The sequence below is a fragment of the Macrosteles quadrilineatus genome, unplaced genomic scaffold (genome assembly GCF_028750875.1).
Source record: "Macrosteles quadrilineatus isolate MER2022 unplaced genomic scaffold, UCM_ALF_1.0 Scaffold_3__2_contigs__length_128488019, whole genome shotgun sequence".
Classification (NCBI taxonomy): domain Eukaryota; kingdom Metazoa; phylum Arthropoda; class Insecta; order Hemiptera; family Cicadellidae; genus Macrosteles; species Macrosteles quadrilineatus.
The window spans coordinates 296,271-317,560 of record NW_026542596.1 but is presented as its reverse complement, the minus strand read 5'-3'; the positions used below and the strand labels follow the sequence as shown (position 1 = coordinate 317,560).

The window sequence follows — 21,290 nt, the reverse complement described above, 5'->3', positions numbered from 1 at the left end:
AGGGAGTCTACTGTAATTAACATTTAATATGTATGCATAGTATGCTTGGATACAAAATCTTAGTTATGAAAAATGGGGTACAGATCACCGTCGAATCTGATGGTAAGATGACCTAACAAAGCTACCCATACTTGTTGCAGACTGAAATATCACGAATAATTGGAGAGAAGTACAAGGCACTCACTGATGAAATGAAAAATTACTACAAGGAAAAGGCTAGAGGCATGCAAGAAGAATATAAATTAAACTTGGCCAAGTTTTAGTAAGTCTATAATCAATAGTCATAATGGCTTGTCCGTAATTGAAAACTCCTAAACCTCCAGATAATTCCAGAGGAGGTAGAAAAGGTGGTGAGCTCAATAAAAATTAAATACCCCAGCCATAGCAAACCTGCAGAATAAGCGAATTTCCGTTTGCCTGATTGGATTTACACTAAAATATCTCATTAAAAATATCACATTTTTATTACCTATTTAAATAGCATTAGTTTAACGTTGTACTTGGGTTTGCTGCAACAAGAAGGGTAAAAAAAGAGTTTTTAGCAAAATGTTAATAGTTTAGTATGAAATAAATGCATTTTCCAAATTTGATCAAAATATGTTCATAAACAAGCAAACTACAACAAGTTTACTTATTCTCCATAAGAACAACGAGGGAATTTTAAATTTAAAATTTTTTTTGATTTTTCTCTGTAATTGTTAGGCACATAACAACGCTTCAATATACTAAATTGATTGTTTTTTTTTTAGCTCTACAAAATGGTTTTGAAATAAATTGCAAAATTTTATGTTTTTAATTTTTGACCCCCATAGAACCCCCCATAAACCCCCGTTCCCGTGGTCCGATCATGCTGGTTCGCAAACTCGTTCGAATAAATGTAGGTTTAAATGTTTGTACCAAACTTCATAAAATCGGATCATTTTTGCTTGAGTTATCGTGCTAACGGACATATATATATAAATAATTAATGAAATTCATATATATATATGAATTCATATGAATTTGAACGGATAGTGTTTTTGGCCTCTATGAACCTCAATAAAAGTAAAACTGTCCCGGGTCCAGGTCTTACCATGAGTACTACGGTAATAGCTTATTCCCTATATGGGAAATTCGCTAACATTCCCTATATGGGAAATTCACTAAAACAGCACTGGCAGTGGTTACTGCAGTGGCGTAATTATTTCATCGAATTTCGCCCCCCCCCCCTGCACCACATGAAGATGGCGCCACCCCCTACGAGATAGCATCACCACTTATGTTTTATTCTTTTATCTCAGCAAAAGCCGTGATTGCGGCAAAATCCAAAATCTCTCACGGAAGTTTTTTTAGCGTCTCCCTCGGTCATGGAAACATCGTCATGGTTTTTACGCAATTGCAGCAAATTCATGAATTTTGTCTTTGGTCCAGTAGACATTTTGTTCGTCTCACGCGGTCACTATAACGATGTAAACTTTTTTACACAATCGCGGCAAATTTATGAATATTTTTTTGGTCTTGTAGACATCATGTTCATCTCCCGCGGTTTCGGAACGGCGACATAATTTTCCGCCTTTTTTGTAAAATCTTTAATATCTTCTTCGCGCTTGAAGATATCATCAACATCTCTCAAGGTCATGGAAAGAAATATTTCCGTGATTGCGGTGAGCAGTGACAGTCGGATTTTGGTGCTCCCTGGACCTCGGCATGCGGGGTAGCTATTTACTCCACTACTCTACTGGCCATGACAAAATCCCTGTAAAAGTGCTAAACATCACCTAAGTGAAGTTTTAAATCATCTCATAAATTCCTCATTTGTATCAGGAATACTTCCAAATAAATTAAAATAGCAAAAGTTAGCTGAAAATACAGCATGCGGCAAAAATCCCGATCTATTTTATGCAGCGCACTGTTCAGCCTTGGGTCCAGGTAAGACAATGTTAAGGGTTTTCAAAATTGGGGTTTAGAGTCTTTTCCAAATTGGGGTTTCGGTTTCTAACTAAATGATTAATACAGTTCCAGTCTACTCCACCTTTTTTGATGGCTATTTATCTTTGTGTTCTTTGTTTTGTTTAAATTATGACAAAATTTTGGTTAGAGAGACAAAATAAGGTTTTAATATGGGGTTTTGTGAAATAATGCGCAAGAGTCGTCTCACCTGAAATTAGTCACACCTTAAGATTTGTAGAGATAGCCTAGCCTACAATGAGATAGATTCCAGAATTCTATTGTGTTGGTTAATTAATTGTTGTTTCGAGTTTATTGACTCAGACTTGGAATATAATTACAACAATGCTAATAACTATATTAGCTTATCTTCAACAAGTGATCATCACAGCCACTCAAAATAAGCGTTGAGATTGAAATTTTGAATTAAAATAACGCACAAATAAGAATATAACCATATTATGATGATGTATTTTGACTGTGAATGCTTAGTGAACAATTATTTTATTTTTCATTTCCTTTTTAATTGTCATCATTAATCTTAGAATTTGCTTAACAGTGAGAAACATCCGGAGCTGATGAAAATCAAGAAGCCCGTGGCCCAAACCAAAAAACCACTGCCTCCATTCAAGGTTGTATGACTTTTATAATCTCTTTAAAAACTATATATGTACTTAGTTCAATCAATAAAAGAATTGTTATTGTACTTTCGCTTTTGCACAAGAGATCATAAAAATCATTGTTGAACCCCGGAACTGTAATATATAATATTTGATTTTAGGCCTACATTACCATTTTTCAGTTCCAAATAGTAACCTCGTCAAAGTGTTACATGTTTCGGCGAGCTGCCATTAACAAACACTTTTCATTAGGCCTACAAGAATATACATTTACTAGCAGGTTTATATAAAGTTTTATTTTGCTTGTTCCCTGCTGAAAAAGCCAACTCGCGTTTAACAAATGAAACTGACCATCGGTGCAATCGGGCAATCCAAAAAAAGAGCAGTAAGGGCTGTCGACGCAATCGTATAGTGTAGGGTGGGACTAATCCCTGACCATCGGGGGCAGTCGGGCTACTCCCGTTGACTCGCCGTGTCCGACCGGCAATATTTCTTTTCCGTCGGCTCCTTGACATGTATAATAGAAACTATAATATAAAACATTTCTCCCGTTGTGTCCTATACAGGGTGATTGATATAAGTGTGCCAGCCGTTTTATTCAAAAACTAAGAGATATCAAAAAAAGTTAAATGGTAAATGCCTTGGATTTTTTATTTTAAAAATTGTAGTCAAGTCAAAAAAATTATTTTATCCGCCATTTTTCCAATATGGTCGCCAACTTTGATTTTTGTTATGGAACATCCTGTATTTTATGATGTATTCTGGTAGAAAATGTAATTTTAAGACAATTTTATCCTTGTAATTTTTTCATAAACCTAACCGTTTCAAAGATAATAATGGTTAGAGTTTTGAAATTTCTGCATGAGAAAGAGTTTCGATAAAGGCCTAAGCAAGCATGCCAGCTGTTTTATTCGAAAAACCATTCAAAATTTCACAACTTAAACCATTATATTATCTTTGAAACGGTTAGGTTTATGAAAAAAATTACAAGAATAAAACTGTCTTAAAATTACAATTTCTACCAGAATACATCATGAAATACAGGGTGTTCCATAAGAAAAATCAAAGTTGGCGGCCATATTGGAAAAGTGGCGGCTAAAATAATTTTTTTGACTTGACTATTATTTTTTTAATAAAAAATCCAAGGCACTTATCATTTAACTTTTTTTTGATATCTCTTATGGTTTTCAAATAAAATGGCTGGCACACTTATATCAATCACCCTGTATAATAGGTAAAATTTCTTTGCAGGGTTTATAATTATTTTTAAAAACATGCAAACTGTTTACATTTCAAAACCAAACATAGCAGCTGGGATTTATTTTTCTTTAAACTAATTTATTGACATCTGTTTCAGAATAAAATAACACTAGTGTACATGTTGCTCGAATTCGAGCAATTACAAAGTATTACAGGAGTTATTTCAGATTGAATAACAGTCATATTTACAATGAATTTAAAAGAGTCAACTCAAATATTACCGTTGTGTAACTCAGACCCTGTTTATCTTCGTTATTGCTAAACCTAAAGCATTCCGGACGGTTCTCTCCTTCTCAAAATGCCTCGCTGTACAGGCAACACAGGTCATTAATAGAGGGCCAATTGAGAACGAAAAGTCGTTTTGGGGTAGTGTAAGGGCGCATTTGTAACCAAATAGTTGAAGTTGTCCAGGTTCATGTTCAGACTGTTAAGCTGATGAGTTAAGCCTATTACGCGCCACTGTTCTGTAGTTGCGGTCGTTATCACGATTGCGCCTCCTGTCAATGTTTCGTTGTCGTTGCGTCGGAGACATTTAAAAGAAATAAACAACAAATAATAAACAAATTATAGCTACACAAAACGACGATAAATGCACAAATTTAAGTTACAATCATGCTAACACAATCCATCATAGCGACACAAAACAACGATAAATACACAAATTTAAGATACAACCATACTAACACGATCCGTCTTGGGGGTTATGTTTACACAAACTCAAATAGTAAATAAATGTACTCAATGTGTTTCATTGTATTGAAAAGTAAATAACAGCAATAAAATTATACAGCTGATCAAAATGTAAACAATTATGTTCTTCATAAGGATAACATGGGAACTTTTAAAGCCACTGGGGCAGAGCCCAAGGGACTTTTTCAAAAATGTAAGGTCAGTTTGCAAATCTACGCGACACGCTCTTTCTAATGAGACGTCAATGGATAAAATCGGTTAAGAAATGGCGGAGGAGTTCAACCGACAAACTTTCGTGTAGCGTATTAATTATATAGATTCAAATCAATCTCAATGTTATCCTTATGGAAGGAACTTTGAGGGCAGCCCATGCCCTTAAAAAGATATATTTCGAAAATCTAAAGCTTGTTTGCACATCTACACACCTACACGAACATTTTGGTATATAATACGTGGGGTTAAATCTTAAAACAAAAAAGCCTTATTGTTCACAAAGTTTCATGTCGCGTATTAAAGATAGGGCCTATAGATTCCACTTGAATAGCTTCGTCATGGGTACACAAGTGTTCAATTTTCCTAAAGTGTGTTGCTATTGAGGTTAGAAAGATCCAATAAAAAATATTAACCAATTAATTTTGGAACAGAATATATTTAACTTGAGACAGTACAACATATTATTGAGATATAACATAGGCATAATACTAGGGGGATGGATGGGTCCCGAAATTTTGAGAAATTTTCAGGGAAAATATTCTCGATTTTTAGGACGGGATTACATTTGATTCAGGAATTTTTCGGGGCGGGATTTATTTATTGAGTTACATGTCAGTACTTCATAATAACAGGACATATTGTCAATGGTTAAATAAAGACTTAAAACTAATAGATAAAACTAATATATCTGTATTTACACAAAATCAACAGAATCTCCCCAAAATGCAACGTTGTTACATGTTTTTCAGTTTTGTCCTGCTGTATACTCCAGGGTGTATGAAATAATATATATTTGGCCCTTTTTTATTTTTTTTTAAATTGACAATTTATTCTCTCACAAGAAATAATAATGCTTTAATTATCATTGTTTTAAAATATTTTATAGGTTTCTTTAAGATTTTTTTTGTACAAGTACAAATAATTAGTTATTTTTCCCATGAGTAAGTTTCGATCGGTAAATTTTTAATTTGTAACTTGGAATAACACTCGACTTTTTACCCCTAGTTTGCTGGATTGTTGTTAGGTGTGCTTTATTCAACAATTTTTTTTTTATTTCAGCTCTACTTGAGAGAAAAGCTGCTTAAGCACGAAAATGATGAGAATTTCAACCGACAAGACTTTACTGAAAAGTACAAAGATTTGTGGAAATCGTTAAGTTTCAAAAAGAAAGCATATTGGATCAGATTAGCAAAGGAAGAAGAAGATAAATTCTTGGTAGGTTCTGATTTTCTTCTACACTGACTTGAACGAAATAGCATCAACTCAATACCCCCCCCCCCACTACTACTTAAACTTAATTTTGTTTTTTTGCAGGCCAAATACAATTTTGTTTATGTATTTATACTAATCAATCAATAATACATTTATGTAGTATTTTTTTAATTTTATTTGTATTTACGTCGTACAATTTTATTAAGGGCGAGCCTGTAATAATTCTGTATAGCTAAATCGTGTATGTCTGCTAGGTATTAACAAAAAATCAAAAAATCAAATCAGGCTTTAAATCGTCACTTTATCCTTGAACCTCTTTTATCTAACATTCCAGCTATCTTATAAGTCAAATTTATATTAATTCCAATATTACCAGTTCTTCTTGAAGATATAAAGTACTACTAAAATTAAAATTACAAGCTACAACTAAAATGTGTCAGACTAAATCCTAAAATGTTGATTAAATTCTACATTTATTTACTCTTGCTGTATAATTGACTGAAACAATTGAATGTGATATCAAACATTTTGGGGATGAATAGTGGCTTTTTTGGGGTGGGAGGATGACATACCGTTGAATAAAATTTCCCTCTAAATTTTGAAATTTTGATTTGCCATTCATGGCCGGTAACCAATCCTAAAGTAAAAAGTGCACTTTGACAATAAGAATAAGAATAAGAATATTTTATTTCCATTGATCTGTTTGTACAGAAATAGGACAAGTAAATTTGTCATACAAATGTAAAATATAACAAATAAAAATAAAACAAGACATTAATGTATTAAAAATAAATACAAACTTGTGTTTCACAAAAATCCTCAAGTTTATAAAAGGGATTTTCTACCAGCCAGCTGTACAATACAGATTTAAACCTGTTTAAACTAACCTCTCTTGCATTCTCAGGCGGCTTATTGAAAAAGTAAATGCAATTTAGTTTAAAAGAAGTTTTAGTTTTAGTAAGCCTATGTGGTACTACAGTAGACTCCCTCTCGTTCGGCCATCTCGGGACCGAACCACCGCCCGAACTAAAAAATGGCCGAACTAACCGATGATATATAAAGAAGACTACTTTTACTGCCGTAAATGGACTTACTGTACAGTATAAAGGATATATATACACTAAACAAAAATAATTAAGAATAGACTTAGGCTAAGTGTAGATTTTAAACTTACCCTCAGAAATGTTGGTATTGTTTAATAAAAACTAGGGATGGACGAGATTGAATTTTTAGTTCGAGACGAGACGAGACGAGATTTTTTATTTCTTATAAAATTTCGAGACGAGATCGAGACGGGATTTCCCTTCTCAAACACAATGGGAAATGCACGTTCAAAATTTGTACCTGATTTTGTAACATTGTTAGATGACTGTTTAAATACAAAAATAATGATAATAGGCAAGAATATTTACAATCTTTTATTAAAAAACATCAGCATAACATTTTTTTATTAATCACGCCTAACTTATTAAAAATGCCTACGATCAGGAATCATAGTGATATCAGTTAGGAGAGTTCAACTTATCCTAAAATAAAATAAATCATAAAATAAAAGCAATATTAATTTTTATAAAATAGTTACTTGTTTTGACTTTTTATAGTAATAAAACATTCCTCACACTGCTTACACTTGACAAAACATCTCAAATGTTAATAAAATAATATTATTAAAATAATTATAGTAATATTTTCATTTATAGAATTAATTAAATAAGAACGCCTTCGCAAAGGAAACGCAACTACAACACGCTCCTGTATTGCGGGTATTGCATTGACTTTCTGCAGGCGTTTTAAATTTTTTTTTTTTTTATTCTTGTCTTGATAAAAATCTCGGCCAAAAAGAAATCTTGTCTCGTGTAACGAGATTTAAAATTTCCCGAAAATTTCCCGAAATTTCAAGACTTGACCTAAAAAAACACGTACTGAACACTTGACACTGTACTGACATTATTAATTTATTTCACACAATAGACAATAGACAATAAACAATAGACAATTAATCTTTATTTACACATTCATTAAGAATAGTAGTAGCGTCAATTTACAATTTTTTCTAAATGTGTGGTTGAGGTGTTGTTTAGTCAAAGACCTGTTGATGGTATTCTTCTAAGGAATAGAAAGGTCGATTAATGAGCCATTGATGCAAAGCTGGTTTGAGGTCATCTTCTGACTTGCTTCTTAGATCTGGAGGTAGCCTGTTGTAGATTTTCATTCCTGCGTATGAAGGTTTCTTTTCAAACTGTGCCGTGCGATGTTGTGGAGGGTTGTACTGCATGGTGTTTCTCAGGTTGTGTTGGTGCATTTCGCCACGCCTTGTAGGGTTATTTCTTACTGCAAATAACACAACTTCCTGGATGTAGAGTGCTACAAGGGTAAGTACTTTGAGTGACCTGAATGCTTCCCTGCAGCTGTCGAGTCTGTGGAGTCCTGCAGTTATTCTGACTGCCTTTTTTAGCGAATTTCCCTATAGGGAAGTAGCTATTACCGTAGGTGGCACGGTAAGACCTAGACCCGGGACCGATTTACTTTTTCATTTTGATGTCCCCAGAGGCCAAAAACACCATTCGTTCAAATTTTTATATATGTATATATATATATATATATATATATATATATATAGACTTATATATTACTAAGCAAATCAAAATACGACAGTACCCTAAAAACTTATATATATATATATATACGTCCGTGAACGCGATAACTTGGGTAATTTTTGTCCGATTTTGATGAAATTTGGTTTAAAGGTGTACAGCGGGATAAACTTGAATGAGTTCGCGAACCAGCACGATCGGACCATGGGAACGGGGCTTTACGGGGGGTTTTATGGGGTAAAAATTGGTTTTTCTCACTTTTGACCCTCAAAACAAAATTTCCCGATTTCTCTTTAGACCTTATTAAAGAGCTTAAAAAACAAATAATTTAGTATATAAAAGTATTTTTGTTCGATTATTAGTAACGGAGAAAATTAAAAAAATTGTAAATTTAAAATTCCCATGTTATTCTTATGGAAAATATTGTCAAATGTTGTAGTTTGCTTGTTTGTGGATATATTTTGATCAAACTTGGCAAATTTATTTATTTTGTACTAAGCTATCAATATTTTACTCAAAAACACACTTTATTAGTTTCCTTGTAGCAGCAAACCTAGGTACTCGTTAAACCTAATGTTATTAAAATATATTTAACTGAAAATCAATTCAGACAAATGGAAATTCGCTTAGTCGGCAGGTTTGCTGCGGCGGGGGTATTTGTTTTCTGAGAACTCTTTGCATGTTAGTGGCAGAAGTTCCACCCCATGCTACAAGTCCATATCTCATATGCGACTCGAAAAGTGCAAAGTATGCTACTTTTGTTGTCATATCATCTGTTGCATTTTTTATATGTTTAAGAGCATAGATGGTTGAACTTAATTTTTTACATATATTGTCCGCATAAGGGGTCCAGGTTAAATTCTTGTCGAGTGTGATGCCCAAAAACTTAGCTTCATCTTCCACTTCTACATCTGGGAGTCGTGGCACTTCTTGAGATTTACGGCCAAAAGCTATTTGAGTTGTTTTAGACGTGTTTACTGCGAGATCATTGTTATAGCAGTATTGGTAGGCCATACTGAGTGACACATAGGATTTTACTTCTAGATTTTCAGCTAGTGGTTCATTAAACACTAAGGAACACACACAACAAAAAACATAAATAATGTAGGCCTAAATACAATAAAATACCCCTGCCGCAGCAAACCTGCCGTCTAAGCGAATTTCCATTTGGCTGAATTGATTTTCAATCGAGCTATTTAAATAACATTAGGTTTAACAAGTACCTAGGTTTGCTGCTACAAGGAAACTGATAAAGTTTGTGTTTTAAGTAAAATAATTATTGCTTAGTAGAAAATGAATATATTTGCCAAGTTTGAACAAAAGATATCCATAAACAAGCAAACTACAACATTTTACAATATTCTCCATAAGAATAACATGGGAATTTTAAATTTACAATTTTTTAGTTTTCTCCGTAACCAATAACCGTACAAAAACACTTTGATTTACTGAATTGTTTGTTTTTTTAAGCTCTTTAAGAAGGTTTAGAGAAAAATTGGGAAATTTTGTGTTTTGAGGGTCAAAAGTGAGAAAAACCAATTTTTACCTCATAAAACCCCCCATAAAACCCTGTTCCCATGGTCCGATCATGCTGGATCGCGAACTCATTCAAGTTTATCCCGCCTTACACCTTCAAACCAAATTTCATCAAAATCGGATAAAAATTACTCAAGTTATCGTGTTCACGGACACATATATATATAAATCTATATATATATATATATATATATCTATATATATATATATATACATATATAAAAATTTGAACGAATGGTGTTTTTGGCCTCTGGGGACATCAAAATGAAAAAGTAAATCGGTCCCGGGCCTAAGTCTTACCATGAGACCTACGGTAATAGCTACTTCCCTATAGGGAAATTCGCTAAAAAAAGAATCCATACAACACTGAAATTTTACTGGAATGATGTTTAAACTACAGTACTGCACTGTAATGACAAAGTTTAAAAGAAATCAGTAATTTTTTGCTGTACCTAAATAAATAAATAAATAAATAATTCTTTATTGTCACATAACGTTTTAAATCTTAGCATTGCTAAAAAACAGATGACATTGTCAAGATTAAAAACTCACCTAAAATATACAATAATATGTCTTATGCACTAAAATACCTTTAAACAAGATGTAAAAATTTGCTGAACAATAAAATTAAAAAATGTATTTCTTTGAATAGTAAGAATAAGACATATAAGAAACTTTATACAAAATAACGTCATATTGTTTCATTGGTTTTGTTTAGGTATTCATTTACACTGTAATATGTTTTACTAGTCAGAAAATCAGCAAGGCTGCTTTTAAAAGATTTATTATGAATTAAAGTTTTTAGAGTTGTGGGTAGGTTATTAAAAAGCTTTTTCCCCATATATTTAGGAGTTCTTTCTACAAGCTTCAAAAGGTGTCTCGGGTATTGAAAATTATTCTTAAATCTGGTGTTATAAATGTGGTCAAAGTTTTCACTACTATAGTCATCAAAATTTGACTGCACCGCTAACAATGTTTTGTAAATTATTAAATTTGGAATGGTCATAATATTCAATTTTCTAAAAACTGTCTTGCATGAAGATTTCCATGGTAAAAAGGTCATGATTCTTATAATTTTCTTTTGAATTTTAAAAACTCTTTCAATTTCAGAGGAAAATCCCCAAAATTCAATTCCATATTGTGCTATTGAGTAAAAGTATGCATAATATAGCATGATAGAAGTTTTTAAATCTATGGAATTTCTTAAGCACAATATTTGAAAACAAGCTGAATTTAATTTTCCAATTACTGACTGAATGCACTTACTCCAGGTCAAATGTTTATCAATATACAGCCCTAAAAATTTTACATTATCATCAGTTGGTTGGGATTGATCAATGATTGCAACTGATTGAGGTGTACAAAATCTTACAAATTTGGTTTTCTCTTCATTCATTTTCAAACCATTGATCTCAAACTACTTTCCCAATTCAGTTAGACTTTCTTCAATTTTATGTATTAATTCATCATTGTTTTTTGTTTTAACTACTGCTGTAGTATCATCTGCATAGAGAATTAGATTATTTGTGACATTTTTTGGAAGATCATTAATATATATAAGAAATAGAAGTGGCCCCAAAATCGAACCTTGAGGCAAACCCTTTTTAATTTTTTGCCATTTTGATTTTGCTTTTAAATTATCCTTCAAATTACTGTTCTCTGGCGATTATTTAGGTAGGATTTTAGCCATGATACTGAATTTACAGAAAAGGGATATAATTCTAGTTTTTTAATGAGTATATCATTGACACAGTCAAACGCCTTGGATAAGTCACAAAACACACCCATTGTGCTATGTGACCCATCCAAGGCCCATGACACCTCCTCAACCAAGTCTGAGAGCGCCCTCATGGTACCTAAACCCTTTCTAAACCCAAACTGCTTGTTAGAAAAAAACCTTTATTCAGTTGTTTTCTTTCTAGCATAGTCACGCCATTTTCTAAAAAGCATTAAGTCAACTGCTGTAGAACTCGTCTGCTGTTCGATGTAGGTTGTGGCCAGTTGCAGGGCTGCCATTCCCTCTGCGTGACTCATTTTACACTCGTCGTCCTCATCACCGTCGCCACCTTCTTCTTCTCCTTCTTGGGTTTCTTGACACTGTAAAACTGATTGAGCGATTTCTTCGTCATTCAAAATTTCATTGTCAACCTCCTTTTCAACAGTTACCCACTCCAAAACATCTTCAAGCTCAACATTTTCACTGTGAGGCAATTGCTGTAGATTATTTAGGATATAAGCTTGGTCGTCTGCTTCACATTCAAGGCTGTGCACATCAACAACATTGCCTTCACTTGCAACAACTTCTTCAACATTCGGCCATACCTTTCTCCACGACTTTACTAATGTTGAAGGTTGTACTTCGTCATAGGCCTTTGCTACCATGAAAATCACGTCCTTCATGTTGATTGTCTTTAACACTTGGATAAGATCGGTGTTTTCATCGCTCTCTAGTTTGTACAAAACTTCTGGAAGAAGCTTTCGACGATAATTTCTCTTGAAACACTCTATTACCCCTTGGTCCATTGGCTGTTGTTGGAGGCTTGTTACGTTAGGGCGCAGATAGTACAGTTTTATTTAGGGGTCTGCGGGTCAGACTTTTTTGGTTCGGGTCGGGTCGGGTCGGGCCGATAATTTTGGTCCTCGGGTTTCGGGCCAAAATCGGGTCGGGCCAAAAATTATTAATTACCAGATTTTTTTTCTTTTTTTAACTCCTATCTGTGTTTATAATATTACTTAAAAATAACATATGAAAAACGATTGTATTTATGTATATTATTTCATGTTCATAACTTATTTACAGCTTAGGAGTTGCCTCAACTGCAAGAAAGAAGAAAATAATTTTTTTTATCAAGCCATTCTTTCCCATTTTCATAACTGTTGAAATATCTAAACAGCTATATTACAACAAGTTTGTAATGGAACTTAATATAAAAGGATCATAAACAAATCAATTAACCTTATCTCAAGTTTAGGGCCTGTGGACTGGCTTAAAGACTGCAAGCAAGAAGAAAATAAAAATTCTATGTTTCCACCATGCAATATGAATCATTCATTCCCTGCCTCCTAACCTCCTAAGTATAAAAACCTCACACTTACAATAGCATTATTAGTTACATCATCATAAATAAAGAATTATTTATTATTGGCATTACTAGGCCTACAGCTTTACATAGGAATTATTTTTTATAGGGCCTATAGACAATAGACAATAGACAATAGACAAATAATCTTTATTTACACATTCATTAAGAATAGTAGTAGCGTCAATTTACAATTTTTTCTAAATGTTTGGTTGAGGTGTTGTTTAGTCAAAGACCTGTTGACGGTATTCTTCTAAGGAATAGAAAGGTCGATTAATGAGCCATTGATGCAAAGCTGGTTTGAGGTCATCTTCTGACTTGCTTCTTAGATCTGGAGGTAGCCTGTTGTAGATTTTCGTATGAAGGTTTCTTTTCAAACTGTGTCGTGCGATGTTGTGGAAGGTTGTACTGCATGGTGTTTCTCAGGTTGTGTTGGTGCATTTCGCCACGCCTTGTAGGATTATTTCTTATACTGCAAATAACACAACTTCCTGGATGTAGAGTGCTACAAGGGTAAGTACTTTGAGTGACCTGAATGCTTCCCTGCAGCTGTCGAGTCTGTGGAGTCCTGCAGTTATTCTGACTGCCTTTTTTTGTTTTCTGAGAACTCTTTGCATGTTAGTGGCAGAGGTTCCACCCCATGCTACAAGTCCATATCTCATATGCGACTCGAAAAGTGCAAAGTATGCTACTTTTGTTGTCATGTCATCTGTTGCATTTTTTATATGTTTAAGAGCATAGATGGTTGAACTTAATTTTTTACATATATTGTCCACATGAGGGGTCCAGGTTAAATTCTTGTCGAGTGTGATGCCCAAAAACTTAGCTTCATCTTCCACTTCTACATCTGGGAGTCGTGGCACTTCTTGAGATTTACGGCCAAAAGCTATTTGAGTTGTTTTAGACGTGTTTACTGCGAGATCATTGTTATAGCAGTATTGGTAGGCCATACTGAGTGACACATAGGATTTTACTTCTAGATTTTCAGCTAGTGGTTCATTAAACACTAAGGTTGTGTCATCAGCATACATAAGAGTAAGGCAGGCGTCTCCTATTTGTTGCGGCAAATCGTCGCCTAAAATAGTAATAGACTAAGCAACATGACAAGTGGAGAACTCATTGAAGAAAAGATTGTGTGTAAACTAATTCACTTTTAAAACTCTAAAACAGTAAATAACACACATACATTGTTTATGGTATAGTTAGTTATAGTAAAGACGGTAAAAATTGCATATATCATGTCACACACAGTTATAGACCTACGGTATTGCAAGAGATTAAAATCCTAAAACAACTGATTTTAGCTAATAAATGAAAAGAATTAAAAATCCATAAACTCAAGTCAAACAATATCACAATTATTAGGTACCTGAAAAGGAACTCTTAATATATAGAAAATTATATTAAATCAAGAGAAAAGAAAGTTAAATGCTAATTTGGCAACATAAGCAGACAGCAGAGACATTATAGTGTCCTAATTAGCAACACAACTCAATGTTTTTATACTGTAAGTCGATGGTTTTGAAACTGTAGGGTCTTTTTCTCGGAAGGAAGGGGGAAGGGTAGTAGAATGTAAACAAAAAACCATGAATCACTCTCACAGCCGGGCCCGGAGACACTCAAGTTTACAGACCCTCCCCCTCCCCTCCCCGCCACTCTTACACAACCAAAGCCAGGCCCGGGGACACTCAAGGTCATAGACCCTCCCCCTCCCCCACCCCTATTACACCACCCGATTGTTCCAATTGCTGACAAAATGCAAGTAACGAAACAAGGAAGTAGAGACAAAAAGATATATTTTCTTTATTCAAAAATATAAAACTGTTACAGATAATTTCCAAAGAAATTAATTCATGGTAGTTTGTGTCTTGTAAATATTGTATTGGATCTTAGAAATATCTTTTTTGAAACTCAATCTAACTTAAGAAAAAAATAATTTTACTGATAAAAACTTTCATAAAATTATAAAATATTTAGGCCTAACCTCTTTGTAGACTTGCTGATACTTGATACTTAAAAAAAAAATTAAATGGTGACCATACAATGCCGAACCAGACGATCAGAAGTGTTGTTTTGTTTTGTTACTGAATGACAAAAAAGGACACAGGAAAATAAAAGAACAAGATACAGATCTGTACACTATATCAGATATTTCTTTTGTTTATAATTTATTATGTAAATAAAATACTAAAATATATTTTAAACTAGGTATGGAATAAACAATAAATAATTAAACTGGTACCTCTGGATAAATAGTCTTTCTTTTGACTTCGTTTTCTTTGCACTGTTGCGTCACGGCTTTTGTTTTGTCAGTAGACGACTGGCTCTGGCTAGTGACAGTACGGCATTTGCTCTGTTGTGTCTTTGTTCTTAAACGTGAGCAAACTTAATATTTAATTATAATTTTAACGTTTTAATTCCTCTGTAATAATATATATAAGAGTGTTTCTTTGAAAATTACTTATTATAACTTTGAGGTTATGTTTTTAGGAAAAAGCATTTAGCTTGGATTAAATAAATAAATATAGGATGGAGAGGACACAGCTAACTCACCTGATGAAAGGTTGCAGACGAGTCAAAGAACACATAAAATCACACACATAATATACTTAATATTTCGCCTCTTTCAGAGGCTGAAATATTAAGCCTCTGAAAGAGGCGAAATATTAAGTATATTATGTGTGTGATTTTATGTGTTCTTTGACTCGTCTGCAACCTTTCATCAGGTGAGTTAGCTGTGTCCTCTCCATCCTATATTTATTTATTTATTATAACTTTGAAAATAATAATTTTTTTTTTGGCCCGACCCGATCTTGGCCCGAAAAAATCTCTGACCCGACCCGGTCTCTCGGGCCTTCCGCTGGCCCGACCCGACCCGAAAAAATCGGGGACCCGCAGACCCCTAGTTTTATTCCAGACTCACTATCACATTCTAACTCATCCGGATGGGTAGGCGCATTGTCAAGAACAAGAAGTGGGTTTACAGGGAGTTTTAAACTAAACAAACGACTTTTTACTTTAGGCACGAACTCACTAATAAACCTCTTTAAACAAATACGAGTCCATCCAAGCAGACTTCTGAGCCCGGTAGTACACTGGTATTTTTGATATGTCCAAGTTTTTTAATGCTCTCGGTTTTGCTGATTTTCCGATTACAAAAAGGGGCAATTTATGCGTCCCCGAAGCATTGGAGCAAAGTGCCCCTGTGATCCTATCTTTACTGACCTTAAACCCAGGGGCAGACATTTCTGTTGCTTTCCATGGCAAGAGTTTATAGGACAGCCCCGTTTCATCGATATTATAAACCTGTTCCGGGCTTAGGCTTTTGTCATCAATAATTTGCTCAAATTTTTTTGAAAATTCAGCTGCACCATCAGGGTCTGCCGACAGCTTTTCACCACACACTCCAAGAAGATGTACACCGTGTCTCTTTTTCCAAAGGGAAAGCCATCCTTCACTTGCCACAAATTCCCCCTCCTCTCCAAGTTTACCATGTAAGATAACAGCCTTTTCCTTTAAAATAGGGTCACTGATCGGCGTTCCCGCATAAACCACTTCTTCGTCCCTGCATAAACCACACCCAAAGAGCATCGTTCACCAATTCATTTTTAGGTTTTTTTACAGTGCAACGTGATGAAAGAGCTTTTTCCGATTCAATCTGCGTACAAAAATCCTCGATCGATTTTCGGTTTCGACACCAGTCATTGGTCGGTGCTTTTACCGACCCCCAAATCTGTACAAATACTTTGGACCGATTCACCTTTGTCTATTCTCTCTAGAGCTTGCAACCGCTGTTGCATTGTCAAAAATGTACGTTTTCGTTTAGCACTTATAATAATGTAAAGTACGTACAGTCACTTATAAAGTAAAGTTCAGTAAACACAACACAACCAAATCAGTTCACTAAGCAAAGTCACAACAACTACTGTAAATGTACACACACGAACGTCCGGTACTGTACTGAACAGTGAACACGTGTGCAGTGAACTAGAGCTAAAACGGAAGTCAGATAAGATAACCTCAATAAAAAAAAAAAAAATTCTATCCAGGCGGCCGGCCGAACCATCCGAGGCCGAACGAGAGGGAGTCTACTGTATATCCAAGTTCCCCCTCCCCCTGGTATAATGATTATGAATATTTTGCCTAGTATGAAACATATTTAAGTTATTTTTAGCATAAACCAGAACTTGAAAGATGTATAGATTGAATACTGTAGGAATTTTGAACTCTACAAAAAGTTTAGTTTTGTTTAGTTTAGAACTCTACAATCCTAACATATTTAGTTTTGGTTCAAAATCGTTTTAACTCATTCGGCTTAAAGGTGTATTTTTATTTAACAACGGTCGGAAAGAATGAAGAAGTATTGGGCGGACAAGAAGAAGAGACAGAATTTAAAAAGAACCTGACCATTATATTGACTTAAGTGGTCCAATGCTGGCCATAAAATAATAAAATAATAAAATAATAATAATAATAATAATAAACTGCTTTTTGGGTTGGATGTCGAACTTGTGAGTGATTTAAAATGAAATAAATGTGTTCACCTTTTAACCCATTTGCATCGGATGACGTACCAGTACGTCAATTTAGTGATGTTCAGTATCACGGCTGACGTATTAGTACGTCAGCTATTAAATTGGAAAATTAGGGTTTTTTTTTTTTAATATGAACCATTTATACTTACAATATATACATATAATATTTAAATTTGTCCATTAAAATATTACATTCCTTGAATGATTTCATATTTGCGTAATACAGGCTGCTATTTAACTATTTTTATGAAAAGTATGAAAATTAGTAAAAACGTGTCCTAAATACATATACATATACACATAAAATACATAATTTTGTGTACATTATATGTTTTATATTATTTTCAGCTATAAAATACTATAAAACATAATAATAAATAGTCTAATATTTTTTCAGGCAGGTATGCAACTATTTTTTTGAGAAATATATAAAATAGTGTAATCATATCCTAATCCTAAATACATATAAATATACATACAAAATTCAAAATAATATAAAAATATAATTTTTTATTATTATTTTCAGCTTTAAAATACTATCATATAATCATCATAAAAAATAGTTAAGTGTATATTTTTTTTATTTTTTATGTTTCAGTGATACTGGTAATTTTGGTAAATAAATAAAACTGTGCAAATGGGTTAATATTGTAAAATGTAAAATGTGATATACAGACTGTCCCAAAAGTCCCGGACCGGTTTAACTAAACGACAACAGATAAATCAATAAAATTTGGTACATCAACACCACACCTAAAAATCTACTTTTTCAAGGAAATATCAATTTTCTGTCACATCATGGGGACGTCCCGTAAGGAGTCAGAAGGAAATCTTAAATAGAAGCATAGGTTGACATGTACATCAAATTAAAGGTCTTTACTAGCAGAATATAATGCCGCAAATTGCTGTATAATTTCCCCTAAAAAAATAAAGTTTTCTTTATTCTAGTTTGAAAATAAAATATTCTGTGCAAAATTGAATTTAAAATTTCATTTTATGCTGTTGTAAATTGAATCTTATTAATTTCCATTTCCTAACGTATCTAGTTATGCATGCTCAGTGCTCCGGCCGCCACATGTGGCCTTCCTGATTGCCGGTTGGTTTCCTGTTTGAACAAAGTGTTTGCCGGTTTGAGACACGTCCTAATCCCCTTTTTATATTTAATTTTAATTTTTGATTTTTTTAAAGCTCTGCTACCTATATATGGTGAAATGGGGTTGTATGAATGTTTATTAAGATACCTGGGCCCAATATATTTTCTACCATCCACCGCTAAATCAAGCACATTTCATGTCGCTGCTTGAACCTTATTCAAACAAACCTAATAAACTTGTCAAAGTGCACAATAAGTCAAAGGCTGCTGAATGTTATTCTAATAAAATTGTTTATGATTATCCCATGCCAGAGATTTTCATCTATGATTAAACCTAAAAAATTTTGAGTGGTCTAATTGGGCCAATACATTATTATCAATTTATCCATGTTTGCCTCCTGGATTGAATAATAATAATAATAATAGGTTAAATACCTTGTATACGTCCTCAATCCAAGTCGTCTTTTAAAATGACTATAGTTTCGGGGCCAACAGCCCCATTGTCAAATTTTCTGTCTTGTTAATTACTGTTTATAGCATTGGTCACCGTTGAAGTACATATATACACATACACTGACACACGAAACATTTATATTTACACGTAACATTGAAAAATTATGTTTTTTGGCCGGCCTAAACAAAAGTGATTACATCATTGTGCGGACCGGTACACTGACTGACTGACTGATTCATGTTAGCCGATACCCTGGAGACGTTGACCTTGGCCTTGGGGGAGGGGGGTGATCAGCTGTTTGTCACTATTTCTATTGTTCAATGAATCGATGCGATCGAACAGAATGTTGGAATTGAAAGTTAGTTTTTCGTTTAACACATCGTTTGGCGATTTTTTGAAAGCTTTATAAATTTCATAGCTTTCTAGGACGTTCATCACGGGGCCTTTATTGCATTTATGTAAAATTTCTAATCCTCCATTGGAACTTTTTATGGAATGGTTTTCTTTTTGCAGGTGTTCGGCAATCTTAGAACGCTGTGAATGCAATTTAGGTTTAGGGAGATGTTCATTAAACCTTGTTCTAAAGGAACGACCAGTTTGCCCTATGTACATTCTTGGGCAATCATTGCAATTTATTTTATAGACACCCGTGTTGTCCAAGTTGTTATCGATATTATTACGCCGATTCGTTTTCAAATGACGTTCTATCTTGCTTGAGGTTTTGCATGCCAGGGTGATATTTTGTTTCCTAAGTTCATTTTTAATAGTGAAGTGGAGGACATTGCCGTATTCAATTGATACAAACTTATGATCAGACTTATCAATTTCTCGTTTAACGGTTCTGGATTTCTGTTTACTGATTATTTTATCTATGATATTACTTTGATAACCATTTGTGACTGCAATGTGTTTTAAAATGATGTATTCGTTGTCATAATCATTTTTCGTTAATGGAACTTTCAATAGTCGGTTTACAAAACTATTGTAGGCAGCCATTTTGTGGGATTGGGGATGGTTAGAAGTGGCGTGTATCGTATGATCAGTTGCCGTGGGTTTCCTGTAAATTTTGTATTTGAAGCTGTTATTGTCTTTTAATAAGGTCAAATCTAAGAAATTAATAGAATCGTTCTGTTCGATCTCCAATGTGAATTTGAGGTTATGGGAAATACTGTTGAGATAGTTGTTGAATAAATTAAGTTGTCTTGCATTACCGTTGAATAGTACAATTGTGTCGTCCACATATCTTTTGTAGAACAATATCTTGTTGGCAAATTTGTTGTTATGAGAAAAAATATGTTCATTTTCGAAATGGTTCAAATATATCTCGGAGAGAATGCTTGATAAGGGTGAACCCATGGCCAAGCCGTCATTCTGTAGAAAGTATTTATCATCAAAAGTGAAGTAATTCTGCTCTAGGACCGTCTTAAGAAGGGTTATTACTTCATTTATGGCTTCAGGGCTAAGTTCTGAATTATGCAACAAATTATTCATGGTTATGTCGAGGGTTTCTGGAATCGGGACATTAGTATATAAATTAATAATGTCGAACGAAGCAATTGTGTGTCTGGTTTCCACTTTCATGTTTCTTGTAAAATCTATTAATTCTAGACTGTTTTTGAGGCTGTGGTTGTTGTTAAATCTTAGGCTCTTATTAGACGAGGCAGCCAAGTTGCGCAACCAGCCGGGCAGCCAGTCGCCTGCCTGGCTGCCTAGCGTAGCAACCAGTAGAGCAACCACAGGGCAGCCACCACAAAATTACAAACTAGGCCAGTCTCTTCCTCTTGTTGACAGTGGAACAGTGTTGGTGGAACAGTTCTGTTGGGGAGAGACGCCTTTTTGGTGCAGTAGTTTTAGAGCCATCTCCCTGTTTCTTCTTTTTAGATTTATTGAAACTTCCAACCACACTCACTTCACTATTCTCGTTGTTTGCTACAACATTCACTCTCACTTTACAATCAGACGACATTGTTCACCAAAAGAATACTGAGGAAAACAACACACAATGATGTGACCGGCAGAGATGAACGCACTTCCACGAGTGATGATATTATACTACTGATGTGTGGCAGCAGGCGAC

At 34.1% G+C, this 21,290-nt stretch overlaps 1 protein-coding gene across 1 annotated transcript in view; it reads left to right on the top strand.

Annotated features, from left to right (window-relative positions):
• The window catches only part of LOC128990431 (nucleolar transcription factor 1-like), a 158,479-nt gene that overhangs the window by 20,747 nt on the left and 116,442 nt on the right, over nucleotides 1–21,290 (top strand). Inside the window, exons 6-8 of the mRNA XM_054412793.1 lie at nucleotides 141–262; nucleotides 2,486–2,558; nucleotides 5,769–5,924. Of these exons, the coding sequence (XP_054268768.1) occupies nucleotides 141–262; nucleotides 2,486–2,558; nucleotides 5,769–5,924 (351 nt within the window). The remainder of the gene's footprint in view (nucleotides 1–140; nucleotides 263–2,485; nucleotides 2,559–5,768; nucleotides 5,925–21,290) is intronic.